General features: G+C 36.8%; 2 protein-coding genes across 3 annotated transcripts in view; one reads left to right on the top strand and one right to left on the bottom strand.

Annotated features, from left to right (window-relative positions):
* The first annotated feature begins 46 nt into the window (after positions 1-46).
* Positions 47-11,020, top strand: LOC311094667 (metal cation symporter ZIP8). The gene is made up of 8 exons (XM_084132778.1): positions 47-759; positions 920-1,082; positions 2,519-2,688; positions 4,076-4,198; positions 4,692-4,826; positions 8,714-8,903; positions 9,087-9,271; positions 10,523-11,020. The coding sequence occupies exons 1-8, from the start codon at positions 541-543 to the stop codon at positions 10,670-10,672; spliced, it is 1,335 nt and encodes a 444-aa protein (XP_083988904.1). The 5' UTR covers positions 47-540; the 3' UTR covers positions 10,673-11,020.
* Positions 11,018-19,821, bottom strand: part of dgkq (diacylglycerol kinase theta) — a 33,174-nt gene continuing 24,370 nt past the window's right edge. For both annotated transcript variants that reach the window (XM_084132776.1, XM_084132777.1), the window contains 9 exons: positions 17,971-18,086; positions 17,338-17,489; positions 17,071-17,219; positions 16,804-16,982; positions 16,071-16,167; positions 15,818-15,968; positions 15,600-15,711; positions 14,380-14,532; positions 11,018-13,974 (listed from right to left, as the gene is read on the bottom strand). In XM_084132776.1, the coding sequence (XP_083988902.1) occupies positions 13,873-13,974; positions 14,380-14,532; positions 15,600-15,711; positions 15,818-15,968; positions 16,071-16,167; positions 16,804-16,982; positions 17,071-17,219; positions 17,338-17,489; positions 17,971-18,086 (1,211 nt within the window). In that variant the 3' untranslated portion in view covers positions 11,018-13,872. The remainder of the gene's footprint in view (positions 13,975-14,379; positions 14,533-15,599; positions 15,712-15,817; positions 15,969-16,070; positions 16,168-16,803; positions 16,983-17,070; positions 17,220-17,337; positions 17,490-17,970; positions 18,087-19,821) is intronic.

Here is a 19,821-nt window from a genome sequence, read left to right as displayed (position 1 = left end):
TTTCCGATTATTGTCATTGAAATTTAAGTAAATAAACCGAGGCTCCGCCCATAAATAATAAATTAAGTGATGAATTTAGCACGACGTTTTCTTTCTCATGTTATTCACTGTATTAACTAACTATTTTGTAATCTAACTTGCACAAGTGAATTAGCCGAAGTGTGGGCTCACTGGATTGTTTTGATGGAGCCACTTCTGCTAGAATAACAGTCAAGATGTTTCGACCACAGTAAGCGAAATTACTAGTTAGAGAGCTTTATTTGTGGGTGAAACAAGCGGAATTTATCATGGTGGGCTGAGTGCCAAATGGAGGTGCGACATATTGGTCAGGTCCGAGGATACTATTGGGGAAGAAATAATTAACTCTTTTAGTAGTTCTTATCTTTATTCTTAAGATGCAACTTTCTTCGTATACGATAGATTTAGTCCTCTGGAGTCGCGCGCCGCTCCCGGGATAATCTCCCGACGGGACATTTAAAACTCTCTCGCTGCTATTGCTTCACTCGGGTCGCTTCAGACTGAAACGTGTGGTCTGTAAGCATGGCAGGCATTCCCAAAGCTTTTACTCATGTCTTCATAGGCTTTTTAATAACTGTAATCTCGGGATTAAGAGCTAACTCTCTGCAGCAGGTTTTCGTGAAGGATATCGTGGCTGTTTACGGAAAAAACGGTTCACTGGATCTCAATGGCATTAACAGTTTATTGAAGACAATTGTGCAAGACAAGCCTTTGGATCCGAACATTCCTCCGCATGCTCAGGTAAAATGGTTACTTTAACTTGAGTTAGGCCTACCAAACACTGTTTACTAAACTTGTAAAGAACATTTGACATTTTATTTTCTTGCATTTGATTATGTGTCATACATTTTGAGAGCATGGACATTCTTATGGCCTTATTTCGTGTGACCCTGTTTATCAGTGTGTGTCCGGAGAAGATATTCTGGTGCATTATGGGCTTCAGAACATCTCTCATCTAACAGAGGAACATCTGGTCACTGTCTGCCCGGCTCTGCTCAACCAAGCAGTGCTGCCACCCTGTTCAGCTGAAGCTCCCGTCCTCACTGATCCCACAGAACTTCACGGTGAGTCTTCTTACATGCTGAAGAACCTGGATCAGCACACATGATGGTGAAGTGCCATCAAAGACCTATGCTGTCAAAGACCTTTCTCCTGATGTAAACCAGCTTATTGTAGATTTTGTATCCTAAAAGCAGAGAATGATGGGATGGATGTGCCACATGAAAGTTGGAGGCCCTACACTTTATCTTAATTTATAATCATGTCAATTAAAGTACATTTTCCCTCTCAATTCTCATTAAAGTCATGCAAAACGATCTTGGGGAAAAAGTATATAATTTTAAAAAAGTATTTTATTTGTATTAGTACTATTTTTGTATTATGCTATTTGAATAAAACACTGCATAGGTTTTACTATAAAACATTAAAAATGTTCTGTATGAAAATCAGAGTTGAGAATAATGGCATTACTTTGTCAAAAAGCAGAAATCTTTCCTAATGCAAAACACTACAAAACTTCTAATTAACTTAGACATAACAATAATTGTATATTATTTAAACTAGTATTTTTAAAAGTACTATTTTTGTACTGCCTTTAAAAGAACGATGCATAACAATAGTTTGTGCTATTATAGATTAAAATGTACTTACAGTCATGAAAAAATCACCATTGAGAACAATGGCAATTTCAGACAATTGCGTTTAATTGTCTTAAATATAATGTTACAAATCTTTCTTTATGAAAAACACAAATTCTCACAAACTTAAAAATGAAATAAATAAATGTAGTTTGAAAACTAGTTTAAAAATAAAAAAAATGCACTGTATTACAGTAATGAAAATCCAATGTCAATTACAGACAACTGTGTTTAATTGTCTTAAAAAATGAAAGAAAACACAATTTTCTTTATTTAATCTCATAGATAAAAAGATTGGCTTACACTTTACAACAAGGTCCCATTATTTTATGTATTAACTAACAATGAGCAATACATTTGTTACGGTGTTTATTATTCTTTGTTAATGTTAGTTAATAAAAAATCATCTTCATTGTTAGTTCATGTTAGTCCTGTCTATTCAATATGAACAGATACAACTTTTGATTTCAATAATATATTAGTAAATGCTGAAATTAATTTAAATTTAGATTAATAAATTCTTAAGATTTGTTTTATATAATTTGAAAACAATTATAATGTTGTGTAGTCTATAATAGACAGAGGCAGTTTTACTCATTGAGAGAGAGATATTTGTGAGCCTTACACACATTTATACTGTAATACACTAAAAATGCACTGTATTACAGTAATGAAATTCACCATTGAGAATAATGGCAATTACAGAAAATTGTTTAATTGCTTAAATAATGTCACAATGCAAAAATATTTCTTTAGACAAAGCATTTTCTTTCTCTTTTTTTTTTAGATGCTATGATGAAAAATGATTTACCTTTCTGTATAACTTTAACTGTGTGACCTCTCACCTCTCCTTCTGCATATAGTATGGGGATATGGCTTCTTGGCTGTTACCATCATTAATCTGGCCTCACTGCTGGGTCTGGCTCTTGTTCCTGTCACTAAAAAGCCCTACTTCCCCAAAGTGCTCACCTACTTCATTGGTCTGGCTGTTGGCACACTCTTCTCCAATGCTGCTCTCCAACTTATACCCGAGGTGAAATGCTTTTTTCATTTTTCATTTTATTTCATTTACATCAGAAGCTTTCTTCCTGTCATTTAGGTCAGTTTAGGACAGTCCTCTAGGAGGTTGTTGAAAGTCAAATTGGTGGTATTGCATGATTGTGGACCCAATAACCAACACTAGTTCACATCTTTAATTGCTGCCTTATCAGCACAATGTTGCTGATGCTGATTATGTATGCTTAGCCTATAGTGATTTCATAATAATACAATGCAAAATGCTCTTTGAACTGGACTCATTAACAGGGCTGCCAACTCTCACGCATTGAGCGTGAGACTCACGCAGTTGACACTTTTCACACGCTCTCACGCCACACATCCATTTTCTCACGCACAGAAAAATTGTGGAGCAAAGAGGTACTTTTAATATTAAACTAATTCACAGCTCTTAGATTCCGTCAATTTTATTACGAAATTCAGACAAAAATACGTTTGGCACTTGTAAATGTGACGTGACAGATCGCTGAGCGCCTCAGTTCAAGTGCACGTGAACCGATCACCTGTTACTTTTTTATTTAAAGATGCAGTACAACTTACCGAAAGTAAACATAATATCGACCAATTAGTGTTTTTCAACCACGGAAAGAGGTCAATATAACAGCAGGAGAACAATTATGTCACATAACGTTACATTTACCTCAGGAAAGCCATTTAACGACCAATTAAATAGAAAAAATAGCTAGAGAGGAGATTTTGCTGAGCACTATATTACATATTTATTATATTTTTACTTATGTCATTAAATAATTGTTATTATAACAAAAACTGCATTATATTTAATTTAATATTATTTTTAACCTTTAATAATACCAGCAGATTGGGCCCTCTATGTTTACAGCATTAGGTGAGATTATTATTTAAAATAAACATGTATCCAAAATAGTCAATATTGAATCAAAATCGGAATCAAATCACAAGAATGGAATTGAAATCTTGAAATTTTTGTCAAGCAATAATACAAACTGTATCCTATACCAGTCATTGTACAATGTAAACATTGTAACATGTTGTCACTAAACTTCATAAAATTCTATTTAGTTACCAAATGTTTTGACAATCACAATTACACTTATTGTGATGCAATATTTGTTTTTACATACCACCCCTCCCCCTCCCCCCCTCGCCAAAAAAAAAAAAAAAAATCTCACTCCAAGCTAAACTCAAAAGTTGGCAGCCCTGCATTAATTCCAGACATTGCATGACGTGATAATTGTTTTGCACTGATTACATGTTGTAATATTTACTTTGGGTTTTCATTTTAACTTTAAAATAATAACATGCCTGTTTACATGGGGAAACCTGGATATCTGGCTTAACTTGTTGGAAGACTGATTACATTATTGATTCCTCTGATTGAACAGGCCTTTGGGTTTGACCCAAAAGCAGACGGTTACGTCCTCCAAGCTGTTGGGATCTTTGGTGGATTCTATGCGCTGTACTTCACTGAAAAAATCCTGAGGATGCTCCTCAAACCAGGACATGAGGTAGGTAGGTAGGTTCATCTCAGTACAATGAGGACTCAACAGAACTCAATTGGTTCTTTTCATTCATTTTGTATTCCTTGTATAATTCAAACTAATAAAAACAGCAGTAAAACATTATTACAAGTCTCTCTGGAATACTTCCTTCTGATTAGTCAGTCACATACCCTCAGCATTCTGTTGTCAAATTTTTTTATTCTAATTAAACTCAAATCAATATATCATATTCTTTTTTTACAAATACAATAGTTGCATAGTGAGCAGGACAAGGTACAATCAGCTGGTCATTATCGCTGAATCAACTCCTTCAGGGTGATATAAAGTGTATTTTGTCACGATGACCTGTTGACTATATTATCTCATTAATATGCATGTAATCTGCAAGAAAATGGAGGAGTGGCAGAGCTTCATTGATGGTCAATGTTGTATATAAGCATGTATGTTCTTTAAAATCGTATATGGTTTTAATTGAATCCTATCTGCTTCGGTCCCTCAGCACGGACACGGACACAGTCACTTCCTCCCCTCAGAGAGTGTCCAACAGAATGGCGTCATCACTGCGGCTGACTCTGACTTCAGCTTTGCCGGCGGCGACAAAGCCAGCATAACCACTGACCCCCCAGTGGAACAGGTACAACTGGTCACATCTCACAAAAAAACACAAATAGTTCCAAGAGATATGCGATTGACCTAAATATAGCTGCAAGTTACATAAACGTTATAAAATAGCTAATGGTTTGGAGAAAAAAACACAATTCTGATTCATTCCCACATGAAATGAAGTAAATGTACTATAGTAGCTTGTACATGTAAAACACGCTAACGGGATGCCAGGACGTTGCTTTGTGGTTACTAGGGTGTTCTAGATGGTTGCTTACGGAGTCAACTAAATAATAGGTCAAATATAAAAAGGATATAATATGTACACTACCATTCAAAAGTTTGGGGTCAGTAACATTTTTTTGGTTACACTTTATTCTGATGCTCCCCTTAAGACATTCTGTTTACCATTAGTATGTACATGTCAACTCTCAGAGTATTAGTTAAGTATTAGTAGACGGTTAGGGGTAGGATTATGGTAAGTTTGTAGTTGCAAAGTTACTGATAGTCAGTAGAATGTCTGTTAGTGGAGCATGTAAAGTGTTATCAGATATTAAGCAGACAGTCTACTAATACTCTACTGACATGTACAGTAGGTGCAACATACATTATAGTCAACAGAATGTCTGTAGGGGGGCAACTTTACAGACAAATTAAATCAAATTAAAGTTACCTTTTTATTCTGAAAGAATAATACTTTTGTTCAGTGAGAATGCATTAAATTGATTAAAAGTGACTAGAAAGACAGCCATAATGTTACAGATTTCTGTTTCAAATAAATGCTGTTCTTTGAACTTTTTTTATTGATCAAAGAATCCTAAAAAAATGGCTTGGAAAAAAACGTATCAACTGTTTTAATAGCACCGAATCAGCATAATATATTGATTTTTGAAGGATTATGTGACAATGAAGACCGGAGTAATAAAATGAAATTTTAGTAATATTTCACAATATTGCTGTTTTTAATGTATTTTTTGATCAAATAAATGCAGCCATGGAGAGCATAAGAGACTTCTTTAAAAAAACGTTTAAAAAATCGTACCAACCCCAAGCTTTTGAACGGTAGTGTATGACAGAAATATAAAATATCATAAATATGATATAAATAGGCCAGCCATTCCAATGTGAAGGGAAACTAAAACTAGTAAATTTTCTGTGACGCTTGTCCATGCAAAAACAGGATGCCAATAGGCCTATGTCACGCTTCCTGCTTCCGGAACGCGGAGTAGGGATTCAGAACTTCCGGTCAACAGTATTTCTCGATACTAGGATAGGATAAGGATTTAGATTATCAGCCATAATGTCTAAACCATCCGAGGTAGACTGACCACGAGCTATGAGGTTGTGAAACGAAGGTTTTTGCTCCTGTAGAAGCTATAAGTTCGTATGAAATCAACCTTGTTTTAAGAAAAACATGTTTTACCTGCGATCTTATGAAAAAAAAACTACACTACCCACAATCCTAAGCGTAGCAGCAACGTCTGCTGATTGGTCCAACTCGCTGTTACCATAGAAACGTTTACCTTACTGGCGGCGGAATTCAAACACTTACCTCTGTAATTGAAAATGAATTTCTCCCAGAAGAACTTGTACCCTTTCCTCAGTTTTGACGTTTCACTTGAGAGTTTTAATTTACCATCCGAACCACATCGTCATATGTGACTTCAGGCAGGTTGCGGAGAGATTTGCTCCAGCAGTATCTATCGGACTAAGCCATTGTAAAAAGCTAACCAGAAGAGCCGTATCCCTACTAAAAGACGTACTTCCGGTCTTCAATTTTTTCGTGACATAGGCCTATATGTAGCTTTGCAGTTGCTAAGGTGTTCAGAGTAGTTGTTAGCACATTGCTATGCGTTGCACACTCTTTTAGAGCCCCACCTGCTCTATAAATGGCTCAGTAACCTCCTTCAGTGCAAGTCTGTCGAATTTCGTGTCCGCTTTTGTGCAACAGTCTCCTCAACAAGCCGTATGATTTGAGGTGTCATTCATGTCTGCAGTACAGACATGCAGGACAAGTTATGCACCAAAGTTGAATACTGATTGGCTTAGCAAACAAACACCTCTAATTACTGTACATGTCATCTACAAAAAAGTTTGATTATCGCAGCGGTAACCAATTTATGATTACATGAAGGTGTCTGCAATTATCAAATAAAGATAAATGCTAATTATTTGTCACAACAACCAAGCTATTACATTATTAAAGGGATAGTTCACCCAAAAATGAAAATTAGCCCATGATTTACTCACCCTCATACTAGGTGTATATGACATTCTTCTTTCAGACGCATACAATCGGAGTTATATTAAAAAATGTCCTGGCTCTTCCAAGCTTTATAATGGCTGTTTCTGTCCATAAAAGTGCATCCATCCATCATAAAAATGCTCCACACGGCTCCGGGGGGTTAATAAAGGACTTCTAAAGTGAAGTGATGCGTTTGTGTAAGAAAAATATTCATATTTACAAAGTAAAATTCTAGCTTCCAGCCAAACGGCCATACGCAGTCTACTTGTGACATCTGAAGTAGCGTAGTGCGTCATGGCGTAGCATAAATATCAGCAGTACGTCGCATTACTCGCATAAGTTGCGTTTAGACTAGTGGAAAGCGTATGTTTGTTTGGCCGGAAGCTAGTTATTTTACTTTATAAAGTTTTGAATATGGATATTTTTCTTACACAAACTCATGGCTTTGCTTCAGAAGGCCTTCATTAACTAGCCTGGTAATACCAAATTCTGCTACTTCGCTTTGCTTCGTAGAAAGAGTCTGGCAGGCATAATTGAAAAGCGTTTTCTTTCTCGCGGGGGGGGGGGGGGGGGGGGGGGGTTGGGGGGAGACTTGTCTGAAGTTTAAAATCATTGGTTACCCGTAAGCCAATCACATAACGTTTGGTTATGGCGTGTGTTATGCGGTTGCTCAGCCGCATCTAACTTCCACTGTAAACACATGTATGATGCGAAAACAAAACCATCGAGCGAAATACCGGAGTGAACATGGCTGTGAACGACTTTTGCAGATTATGTGAAGTAAATCTACGCATCCACGGTACAATCAGTGTCTACGTCGTCACGGCTCTCAGCCCGCCCTCTGTTTGTTGATTGGCCGGCTGTTTTCAGGCCGGAGGAAAACGGAAAGCTATTACGCTGTCTCAGACTGAGTACAGAAGCGAAATGAAATTGAGCGGAAGTACGAAGTCTGACGTAGTCAGGCTATTCATTAACCCCCCCGGGAGCCGCACTTTTATGATGGATGGATGCACTTTTATGGACTTTAAAACAGAAACAGCCATCATTAAAGCTTGGAAGAGACAGGACATTTTTTAATATAACTCAGATTGTATTCGTCTGAAAGAAGAATGTCATATACACCTAGGATGACTTGAGGGTGAGTAAATCATGGGCTAATTTTCATTTTTGGGTGAACTATCCCTTTAAGTGTAACATCAGACTGTAGTCAATGGTTAAACCAGATTCCTGGGTCATGTGATAACAGTTGTCCTTCAGCGGGATCCAGTACAGTTTGAAGGCCTTCAATCATGTAACACTAAAAAAAATTAATAAATGCAAGGTTTTTTCGAGGGTTTTGAGTTTTAAAAAGCAGTTTTTTGGTACAAAATTAAGTAGTACATAGTGTACAGGTCAGTGCAACTTACAGTCCAGCCATAGAGACACACACAGCTGTGTTTACTTTCATCTGTCACAGCTGCCAGCAGAAACAAGATTGTCTTCTGACCTTTGACCCTAAATCACGAGCACCGTGTAATTGGGATCGTCATCTCGACCCTGTAACAATACAGAAAGTTAGACCTTGGGGCTAACAAATAGTATTTGAAATATGAACCCAAGCTCAAGAGGGTACAGTAATGCTGTTAGAGAAGAGAATGAGGTTTTAATTTAGATGTGTGTGAATGTGTTTGCAGGGGTCTTGCAGATGGCTCAGAGGACGACGGCTGTCCAGCGTGAAGACGGTGGCATGGATGATTTCCCTGAGCGATGCTCTACACAACTTCATTGACGGACTGGCCATCGGCGCCTCGTTCACGGTCTCTGTTCTCAATGGCTTTAGCACCTCTATCGCTATCGTCTGTGAGGAATTCCCTCACGAGCTGGGTAAGAGTAATACAGGGATTCAACGATGATTTTTCCACCTGGAAATCCTTTCAGTTGTCGGCTCTGACCTTTAACCCCTAAGCCACACCACCTCTATGACTACTGCCCTTTGAACGTTGACCTTCACTAAAAGTTTATGGAAAAAACATGCAAGGCACATTTGCGCTCTGTCTCCCCCTGTAGGCGACTTCATTATCCTGCTGACCGCAGGGTTGAGCGTTCCACAGGCCGTCTTCTTCAACCTGCTGTCTGCGATGTCCTGCTACGTGGGCCTGGTCCTGGGCATCTTGTTGGGCAACGCTTTCGCCCCCAACATCATCTTTGCCTTCGCTGGTGGCATGTTCCTTTACATATCCTTGGCTGATATGGTAAGAGCGGTGTGGGTTAGTAAATACAGCACATAACATTTCACCACATTTCATTTTTGGGTCGTCTTCTTGGCGCATTAAAAAACATACATTACTTTTCAAAAGTTTGGTGTCAGTAAGATTTATTTTTATTTTTAAGAAAATACTTTTTATTAAATCAAGTCACAGAAAAGTCTTGTTTTCTGAAAAAAAAAAAAGAGAAATCAAAATGAAGAGTTTATGCTTGAAAAAAGGAAACAAAATCTACCATTGGGTTTAGAAAAATAAATTAAATTCAAAGGGATTTTTTTTTTTTTTTACCTCATTGGCAGATATTATTTCTTGTTTTAAGCAAAACTCACTTAACTCTGGTCAGAAAACCAGACTTAATAGTAAAATACATTTATTTTGATCTAAGAATTTGTAGATATTTGTACTGGAAACAAAATAAAAAATACTGAGTGCGAATTTTTTTTTTACAGTAAAACAAATGCCATTTCTTTAACTTTAAACAAAATATTAAGCAGCACAACTGTTTCAACATTGATAATAATATTAAATGTCTCTTGAGCAGCAAATCAGCATATTAGAATGATTTCTGAAGGATCATGTGACACTAAAGACTGGAGCAATGATACTGAAAATCCAGCTTTGCAAATAATATTTTATAATCTTACAGTTTATACTGTAGTTCTAGTTCTGATCAAATAAGTGCAGCCTTGGAGAGCATAAGCATTTTTAAAAATCTTGCCGACCCTTAAACTTTTTGAACAGTAGAGTATTTCAATGCTAACATTTTTACTAAGCAAATAGATTTTGGTGCATGTTCTGAGCTAAATAAGCAACAATATGTTTGTACTATTTTTGTCAGAATCTAAACAAATCCTGACAAATCATTTTTGGACTTATACTGACACCTAGAGGTGTGGAGGCAGCATAACAAGTAGTTTTTGGTTACAGATGCATAGGAGAAACGCACTGTTAATAGTGGGCCACAGATAATACATTCAGTGACCAATAATAGTGGTGTTAAGATAAAAATGTGCCGCCCATGATGTAAAATAAAACAGCTTTTATTAGGCTAGTCAAATGACTGGAGACTTCATCGTATGTGAGCTTAGATGATTTTAAACCTAGAAGTATACATTTATTTAGGGGTAAAATCTTTTTGAGGGAACAAAATGACTTTGGCTCCACTTCCAATCACTAAACGGAACATAAATCTAGTTTTAGCGGCGCAAATACTGAATCCTCTTTCTCTCTCTCACCTAGTTGCCTGAAATGAACATGATTGCCAGTGAACAAGTGCGGTGCACGAAGGACGATATCATTTTTTTCGCAATCCAGAATGCTGGAATACTGACAGGATTTACCTTGATCCTTCTCATCACATTGTTTTGTGGGAATATTAGCCTGGGCTAATGTCCCGTTTCATTATGTGCCTTTCCTGTGCACTTCCCATTCCAGATGATACTCTCATTTAAGCTATTTATTTGAGAAAAAACTACTATTTTTAAAAATCAATTGTACTGAGGAAACTTGAAAATCATTAGGTGTAAAGTAATTTGATTTGTGTAAGCTGATAATTCTCAAAATGTAGAATTCTAGCCATTGTATACTGCTGTAAATAAACTGTACTGACCTACTAATCATGTTTTGTAGAAAAGATTTATTTTTTGGTCCATTTGGTGCTAACTGAATGAACAAGTTTGTTACTTTGTACAATAGGAACTTCTAATATCATGCAAAATAAAAACAGAACAGAACTGTATTAAAAAGTCCAAATTTATGTCTTTTTTTCTCATTGGACACATCCATCTGTTATACAGCTGATTGATATATCTATACATTTAGTTATTTAATATTCATTTAACACAATGTACACTTAAAAACATCTTTAAAACAGTACAATCAGTGCAATATCTTTCCAGACCAAATTAAAAACATTCTCTTCAAAAATATACATCTATATAGATCTCAGAACATTAATTCTAACCCACTTTACAAGAAGTAAGAATAAAACCTAAAACCATAGCAAGGAGGTAAAATAACTTTAAACAGTTTTGAACAAAGTTATTGGGCAAATCTCACGAAACCCGTCAAGAACATGTCCCAGGCATATTTCATCCCAAAATCAAAATAAATGCTTAAAGATATTAATAAAGATTATTTTCATGATGCTGTCAAGTATTTACACAGACTTGTAGTCATTGTTGTACTGCGTTTAATTAACACAAATTGCAAATTTAAGTTTTTAAACATCATAAATAAAAAAATTAATGCACTGCACTATCTACACAAAGGAGAATCTAACGACAATAAAAGTTAGAGAGAGTTGGGCTAGAAATACACTGGTCCAAAAATTATAATTAGTGCTTTCAAACTGATTAATCATAATTAATAGCATCTAACATAAAAGTTTTTTGATTACATAATATATGTGTGTGTATATATATATATATATGTGTGTGTGTGTGCGTGTCTGTGTATATACATATACACAAATATTTATATATACATGTATAAATATATATATGTGTGTGTATATACAGTATATACACACAGAGACATATAATATATATAAATATAATACACACACAGTTAGATGTTAGATGCAATTAATCGATTTGACAGCACTAAATTTAATATATTTTTTCTTTTGATTTTAGGAGTAAAATGTGACTGATTTTCGTGAGATTTACCCTATTAGGAGGCACATCAGCTCTAAAGGACCTAGAACAGCACGGTTCTACTTCATAGTCACTGAACCAGCAGAACAAACAGAATGGCATGGAGCTGAATGCACACGTACGGCAATACTGCAGAAGTTCTCGAAGCACTTATATGAGGCACTATACGGGCCAAACCACACCACAGAACAGCACGTTAACCCGAGGGCTTGTCATCGCAAGAGGCACAACTAATGCACAAATCACCACTGTACACACTGCTGGCAAATCAACCACACGAGAGAGGGCGAATCGGCGAGATAAGATTGCATCTTCTGATTGGATCTGAAGAAAAATGACAATGAGACCAAAATCATTGGTCATACTATATATATATATATATATATATATATATATATATAGATAGATAGATAGATAGATAGATAGATAGATAGATAGATAGATAGATAGAAATAATTGAATGCACTTGGTCAGCTTTTCATATCTGTAATCATTCTGAATATTCCCAGACATGACCCATGAAGTGCAGGAAGAAAAGCAGGCGCAAGTCTTTGGAAGAGCTTGGCGGAACTTGATTCTCGGAGTGATGTGTGCCGGTGAGGTAGATGAGGTCAGACAATCGCCGCCCCCCCACCCCGTAGGTGGCCGAGGCTTTAATGCATGCCTGATGGGAAGTGGAGCGTCTAACTGATCATACATACAAAATCTAAGGCCAGCCTCATGAATCCATACAGCTGGAGCAGGGCTGACCAGTCACTGTACAGAAACAACATACACACGCCACTTACTAGCAAATATATATTACAGCACTGCGCTCGCCTCTAGCTTTAGCTTTACAACAGGACGAGTAGCTTTACACGACTGTCTACTCTGTCAGATAACAGTAACATATTTATTTACTTACAAATCAATGCTTTCACCAGAACATGATGAAGCTACGCTTGGCATATGACCAGTTGAACTATAAATACAGAACTTGCTACGTGATCTTGCGCGGAATGTGTTATCAAGTATCGTACAGTGTTATATTACTATTAACACCAAAAGTGGTGCGTGTGTCCACAAACATTCATCCTTTGTAAAATCCACGACTCTTTTAGTCACAGTATTTTTCGGTACCGCTCCTGTTCGAAAAGCTCTTCGTCTGTCTTTTACAAAACGGCTGTGATGACACCAGCTTGTTTACTCATGATTGTGCCTACAGTCTCACAGCTAAGAAAGCTACAAAATTGATATACAAAGACGATTATCTCTCCACACTTACACGTTCAAATGTGCTCTTAATGAACAAGAACTAGAGTTGTTTGTACATATATACTGCATTGTTTTGGTTTAGATACTTGTAGAAAGCTACAAGGGGCTGCTTTTGCAAATAAACGTCAAGTAAGACATTAACGATAATCATCGTGAAGATGAAAATGACCAGATGAAAGTCAGTTTTTACCATAAACCAAAAAGGCAAGATGTGAGTATTAAGTGATAGTCTTAACTTGGCGATGTTGACGAAACGGTAGTTTTTGGCATTTGTGATGCGCACAATGGGATTAAATACTGGTTGCTTACTCATATGTGCCATAGCATTTCAGTGATGGACTACTTTAAGACAATATTGCCTCTTAAAAGAAGATGCAGATTGGCAATGGAAATAAAACCGACAAAATGATCTACACCAGCATGAATCTAAGGCAAAAACAGGCCGGAAACAGGCCGATGGCAGCTAAAGTCCTGAGAAACAGACTGCAGTGCTATCATCTGATGGGGCGTTTCAACACTACAGACTATGAGATGTTAGAGATGAGTCATACATTCTAGTTCAGCTAGTCAATGTTGATACCCACCCACCCAAAGTGAAACAAAGAATAGGGCAAAGACTCAAAGAAAAGTTGTCAAGGCAACAGTAAAGGGCTGTCAATGAAGTGTTTGTGAGGTTTGTCACTGCCCAGCATCACTGGGAGCTGGACTGTCGGAACGGCCTTCCTTCAAACTGCCCGTTTGTTTCTTCTGCTTGGTTTTGGACTTTCTTAGCATGCACACCTAGAACAGAAACACAAGGCTGTTTTAAACGATATTAGAACTGAAGGCTGACAGATGGTGAGAAAATGAAATACTTGAGCGGAATGACCTTTGGTTACATTAACAGTTCTGGAAAGTCTGCATTCTTCCACCGATGCGCAAACATTTTTGAACTCACTCAATTATTTGTGCATTGTGCAAGACAAAAAGAGGCCAGGAAGGTGTATATAATTATTATATTTGTATATATAGGTGTATATAATTCAATGAATCAAGCCTCTACCATTGTAAGACTGTTAAATTCACATCTGGGAATATATTCCACGTCATTAATGTTGTGTCGTCTTTACACAGCAGCTCTGGAGTTCATGGAGTTGGCCAAGCAATTTAGGGAATATGACTGTGTTAAAAAATATGTAGAAGTACCTTTGGTCCTGCGGCTGAGATGATGATATGTCCGGGTGATTGTATCCAGGGTTCTCCGTCCACCTGCACTGGAATGGGTTTGGTCACAGTGATGCGAATATAGCTGCCCTGAGCGATACGAATCCCAGAGCGCAGCCCACTCTGAACCTGACCCTGGGGAAAAAAATATATATAAAAAAAATTAATTAATGTAAAAATAGAATGGAACATAAATGTTTAGACATTTTGGCAAAAACTACCATTCAAAAGTTTGGGGTCAGTAAAGAAATTTATAATTTTATTCAGCAAGGATGCATTAAATTGATCAAAAGTGATGTTAAAGACATTAAAGGTGGGGTATGTGATTCTCTTTTTTGTCCATTTTTTTCAAAATCACTTGAAATCCTATTCCTAACCCACTTACAGCCACTGAATTAGAAGCACTGAAATGAAAATTAAGCAATTTAATCATCTGTGGAATGGGCAGGACTCGAAAAACTCCAGCCAATCATTTCCAAGACCACCTAGAATCATTGGAGAGTAAGTTCGTCAATCAAACGGTCGTACCATCCCCCCATCCCCCTCGCGCGTGTGACCCCTTCGTGCCCATGTTGACGGTGTTAGCAGGTAAATGATGATGTCAGGCAAAAACTCCAACCTACGCTAGCCTGGCTCGCTCTTGCGCATCTGAGTTTTCACTCGTGCATGATTGCGCGTCCATGTTCTTCGAATGGGTGGAGTCAGGGCCAGCGTTGGAGGAAAGAAGGTAGGACCATTTGAGTTGTGTATTTTCAAAATCTGCCGGCTGTTTTGCAAATCCCATACCCTACCTTTAATAATGTTACAAAAGATTTCTATTTTAAATAAATAAAAGAAATTCTGTTCTTTTGAACTGAAAAAAAGTATACGGTTTCCACAAAAATGTTAAGCAGAAACTGTTTTCAACATTGATAATAATAACCAAATCAACATATTAGAATGAATTCTAAAGGATCATGTGACACTGAAGACTGATGCTGAAAATTCAGCTTTTCCATCACAGGAATAAATTACATTTTAAAATATATTAAATTAGTTATTTTTCAATGTAATAACATTTTACAATATTTCTGTTTTACTGTATTTTTTATCAAATAAATTCAACTTTGGTGAGCATAAGGGACTTTTTTTTAAAACAGGGACAAATCTTGCTGGCCCAAAACTTTTGAACAGTAGTGTATGTATTTTGTGTACTAACTCACCATGTGCACCACACCAGTAACTCCCACAACCTCCAGCATCCCATCATCTATGCTGGGCCGCCTAAACCGAGAGTCATTGTCTGAGCCCCACAGGTCAGCACCAGAACCCCAGCTACACACACACACACACACACACACAGCAGCTTTAATCTTCTATAACAAACTCCCGTGTGTGGAATTGCCTTTACTTTCATTGTGTGAGACTGACGTGTGTTTACCTGGGAATGTTGAGGAATATTAATCCCTCTATACTGGGCAGTTCCACATCATGTCTGTCCACTTGCAGTCTGATGTCTTTATGAAGGTTTCGTGTGTGACTCAACTTCTGCAGACCCACCTTCACGTACACACCTTTATTGTGGAACCTGCAAGAACAATGACAAAGTCAAAATAGCAATGCACACAGACCTACCTCACCTTAACTCTGAGCCACATGACCACCCTTTAGAGTAAAGAACAATACTTTCCTGCTATTAAACTTGTCTGGATCCTCCTCACGTGCGTGATGAAAGTCCAGACTCAGTTCAGCATCAATTCCCAGCCCAAAATAATTATTCATCTGCACAATCTAGAACACAGACAGGTACAACCCTGTTATGCATGTTTGACTGCTTTACGCTAGTAACTTACAAAATGTGTGCAGTAACAAATACCTAGAAGCCTAAATTAATAATTCAATTAGTTGAATTAATAAATAGAATAATTATTTATAATAGTATTGTTATTGTAATAATAAATTTTATTGTTATTATTGTATGCATTGATTATACTTTATTATTATGTAATTATATATATATATATATATATATATATATATATATATATATATATATATACACACACACAATGAATATACATGTACATATTACAGTTGCATTCATTATATGAATAATTGTTCAATTATTTCAAATTTAAAAATATACTTTATTTTAAAACATAATAAATTATAAAATATCATAAATTATTACAATAATATTTGTATTACATATTTTATTATTAAAATATACAATATTAATTATAAATAATATGAAATTATTTAAAATTAATATACATATATGTACATATAATAATTGCATTAATTATATAAAATATAAAACATTTAAATGTTAAATTAAAAAATATAGAATTTTTTTAAATGATAAAATAAAATGAAATCATAAATCATATTTATTGTAATTTGAAGTCTCAGGGATTGATTGCGTACCTTGGGCGGCTCTAGGAAGCCGTTCTCTTTGCCGTCCTCTGCCATTTCCTGTGCGTCCAGAAGAATTGTCCAGCGGTCCATTTGCACTAGCTCTGCCTCGTCCACAGACACCAGGATGTTGAAGGGGTCCTCGCCGCTGTATCCCGCCCCCCATCGCAACACCCGAGCCAGATCGTTCCCTGAACACAAACCACAATGGTTGCAAATAGTAAAACCTACAGTAAACTAGAATTAAATGATAAACTTTTTTTCCTCCATCACACACACCTGTGCCCAGCGGTATGATGCTGATCGCTGGCTCAGGACAGGCAATCTTATGTCGGATGGACTCCAGAACCCCCAGCACCCATCCCACTGTGCCGTCTCCTCCACACACCAGGATACGGAAGTGAGGGACGTCCCTGAATGCGTGCAGCCTGTACAAAACACATACTCGTACATGTGAGCAGGGAACCTACAGCATTCATCCATACATATTCCCATCAAGACATTAATATCAGTTTGACCATCATTCAAAAGGAGAGGAGGTCTAACCCAGGAAGTGGTCCTCCGCTGGTCAGCTCAAACACTTGGTGAGGGTTTAGAAGTTTCCGGAAACTGTATAAGATCTCTCTGCCCTTTAGCCCACCACTTTTAGGGTTGACAAAGACCAGCAGGGGGCAGCTTCCTTTGTCCAGCTTGCTTTGCTGTTGGGAGAGAAAAGAACATTCGTTACACTTGTTGTTGAATTGTACTGTAGTTTCTCTCTGGGCCACTAGAGGGCAGATGCATCTAAAGCTTGGGCCAGCGTTATGAACAGCCTTCTATTGTTGCAATGAACACCATGTGACCTACTGATCACAATTAAGTCAATACAGGTGATTATTTTGATTCAGCTGTGGGTTCCATATATCTCTTATTTGGACACAAAATACAAAATCAAAATGACATGGTGGTAAGTAAATAATGACAGAATTTTCATTATTGAGTGAACTATCCCTTTGAGCCTCACTTAAATATGCAATGTCAATGTAGAAATCACACTGTATTATACAATAAAATATCAAACCAAGTGGCATTTGTTTTAAAGAAAGAGCATAAGAACACTTTCCATATTCACAAAAAGGAGTCTGTCGCACCCACTGAGTGTCACTATTAGATTTATGGCTTGGTAAAAAGATGTTGTACCATGATCTCAGGCATGACAAGCGAGTAGAGCTGTTTGCCGCTGATGCTGACGTCTTTGGCCAGCATGTAGATCCTCTCTGCCTCTGAGAAACAGCTGATCTGCAGAACCACAGCACCTGAAAACAGCACACCAGCTCAGTTATGCAAACACACTCACTAACACCTGCTCAGACCTGGGACACAATTATTTTTAGCTCTGAGCACAATTATTTTTACCACCTATCATGATATGATGGAACAGGACTACGCAAATCCCAATGCAATCCTTTCTATATACCAGTTAAAAGGTTTTTTTAAAAGATAAAAATGAACACTTTTTCCAGCAAGGATAGGCTATATTAAATTGATTAAAAGTGACAGTAAAGCCATTTATAATGTAAAAAAATATATATTTCTATTTATCAGAATCCTAAGAATCCTAAAATAATGGCACTGTTTCTACAACAACAAAAATAAATGTGCAGAACTTTCAACAGTGTTAATAAGAAAACTTTGAGCAGCAAATCAGCATATTAAAATCATTTAAAAGTTCAAGTGTTGCTGGATTTTCTTCTTCTGCTTCTAAAATGATTTCTGAAAGATCATGTGATGTTGAAGACTGGAGTAATGATGCTGAAAATGTAGCTTTGCATCACAGGAATAAACTCCATTTTAAAATATAATAGAAACAGAATACATATTTTATAATATAAAAGAAAACATTTTAAATTGTAATAATATTTCACAATATTAGTGTTTTTATCAGTATATTATAGATTTATTATATAAATTAATTGATTAAAATATATATAAATAATAGTAGTATATATTTGATCATATTACATGCATATTATTTTGTTTAATTATGATAATATTATATACATACTGTGGGATTACAAATTTAAGAATCGGTTTAAGATCTGCTGGTCTTATGTCAGTACATAACATAACTTGAAAAACTAGAGTACATTGAATTTAGCATTTAAGGTTATGATGATGATATCAGCTGTTAAGCAAAGTTTCCAGCAAGAGATTCCTGCCAGTCCCGTTCTTAAGGGTTAATGCCCGACGAGGTGTCCACTGTCAGGTATTAATGGACGGCGGCGAGGCGTGAACTGTCCGACGCGCAGCGCAGCATTAACCCGCTTATACCATGGTCACTTGCCAAATAACACATTTTAAAAACATTAGTTTACATTTTAATTAGTTTTACAATCGAAATCTAAAGTTTTTACAAACAATAACTTGGTTTCCCTGGTTACGCCTGACGGTTTATTTACTAGGCGTCCTCTATCACTTTTTAATGGACACCCTGCAGCCAATCAGAATCAAGTATTCACCCAGACCATGGTATAAATATATAACACCTGCAAGTTCTAAAATCAAATTACCATTTATTTTGCACTATATTTACTTGAACTACCACTTCTATTTATTGGCCACTTTGCACCATTACATGCCCTTTGAACCATTTTTTACTAGTACATAGCCAACCATAGAAAATAATGAGTAGAATAGTAATAGCTCTAGGTGTCAGAGCTTGTGTGTTAACCTCTACATACTACAAGACCACAAACCAACACGCCACTGCAACAACATTATAAATGCGTTCAAAGCATTAAAGCGAGTGAGCCAGTGGGCATGTTGAGGACGACTGAGAACAACCGGCAGTTCGGAGCGTGTGTGTGCAGAACAAGGGCTTTCCTTTACAGAGCGCTGACAGTAGGCCAGATTATGGCCCATGGACACAGCGAGCGGTCTGTTCTGCAGCATGCACCAGCGACCTTCAGTGTTATCAAATAAAGTCATGCAGTTTAGTTGTGCTCGGAACAAAGACGGACATTATGAGTCGCCTTTAATGGAGGGATGCAT

Source organism: Abramis brama, assembly GCF_963993115.1.
Source record: "Abramis brama genome assembly, chromosome: 13".
Classification (NCBI taxonomy): domain Eukaryota; kingdom Metazoa; phylum Chordata; class Actinopteri; order Cypriniformes; family Leuciscidae; genus Abramis; species Abramis brama.
This window is presented reverse-complemented; position numbering and strand designations above follow the sequence as displayed.

Bases quoted from the DNA above. Each gene is read 5' to 3' on its own strand.
- LOC311094667 (XM_084132778.1), top strand. From the start codon at position 541: ATGGCAGGCATTCCCAAAGCTTTTACTCATGTCTTCATAGGCTTTTTA. The intron at 4,199-4,691 runs GTAGGTAGGTAG...TCGGTCCCTCAG, and splicing joins TCCTCAAACCAGGACATGAG to CACGGACACGGACACAGTCA. The intron at 9,272-10,522 runs GTAAGAGCGGTG...TCTCTCACCTAG, and splicing joins ACATATCCTTGGCTGATATG to TTGCCTGAAATGAACATGAT.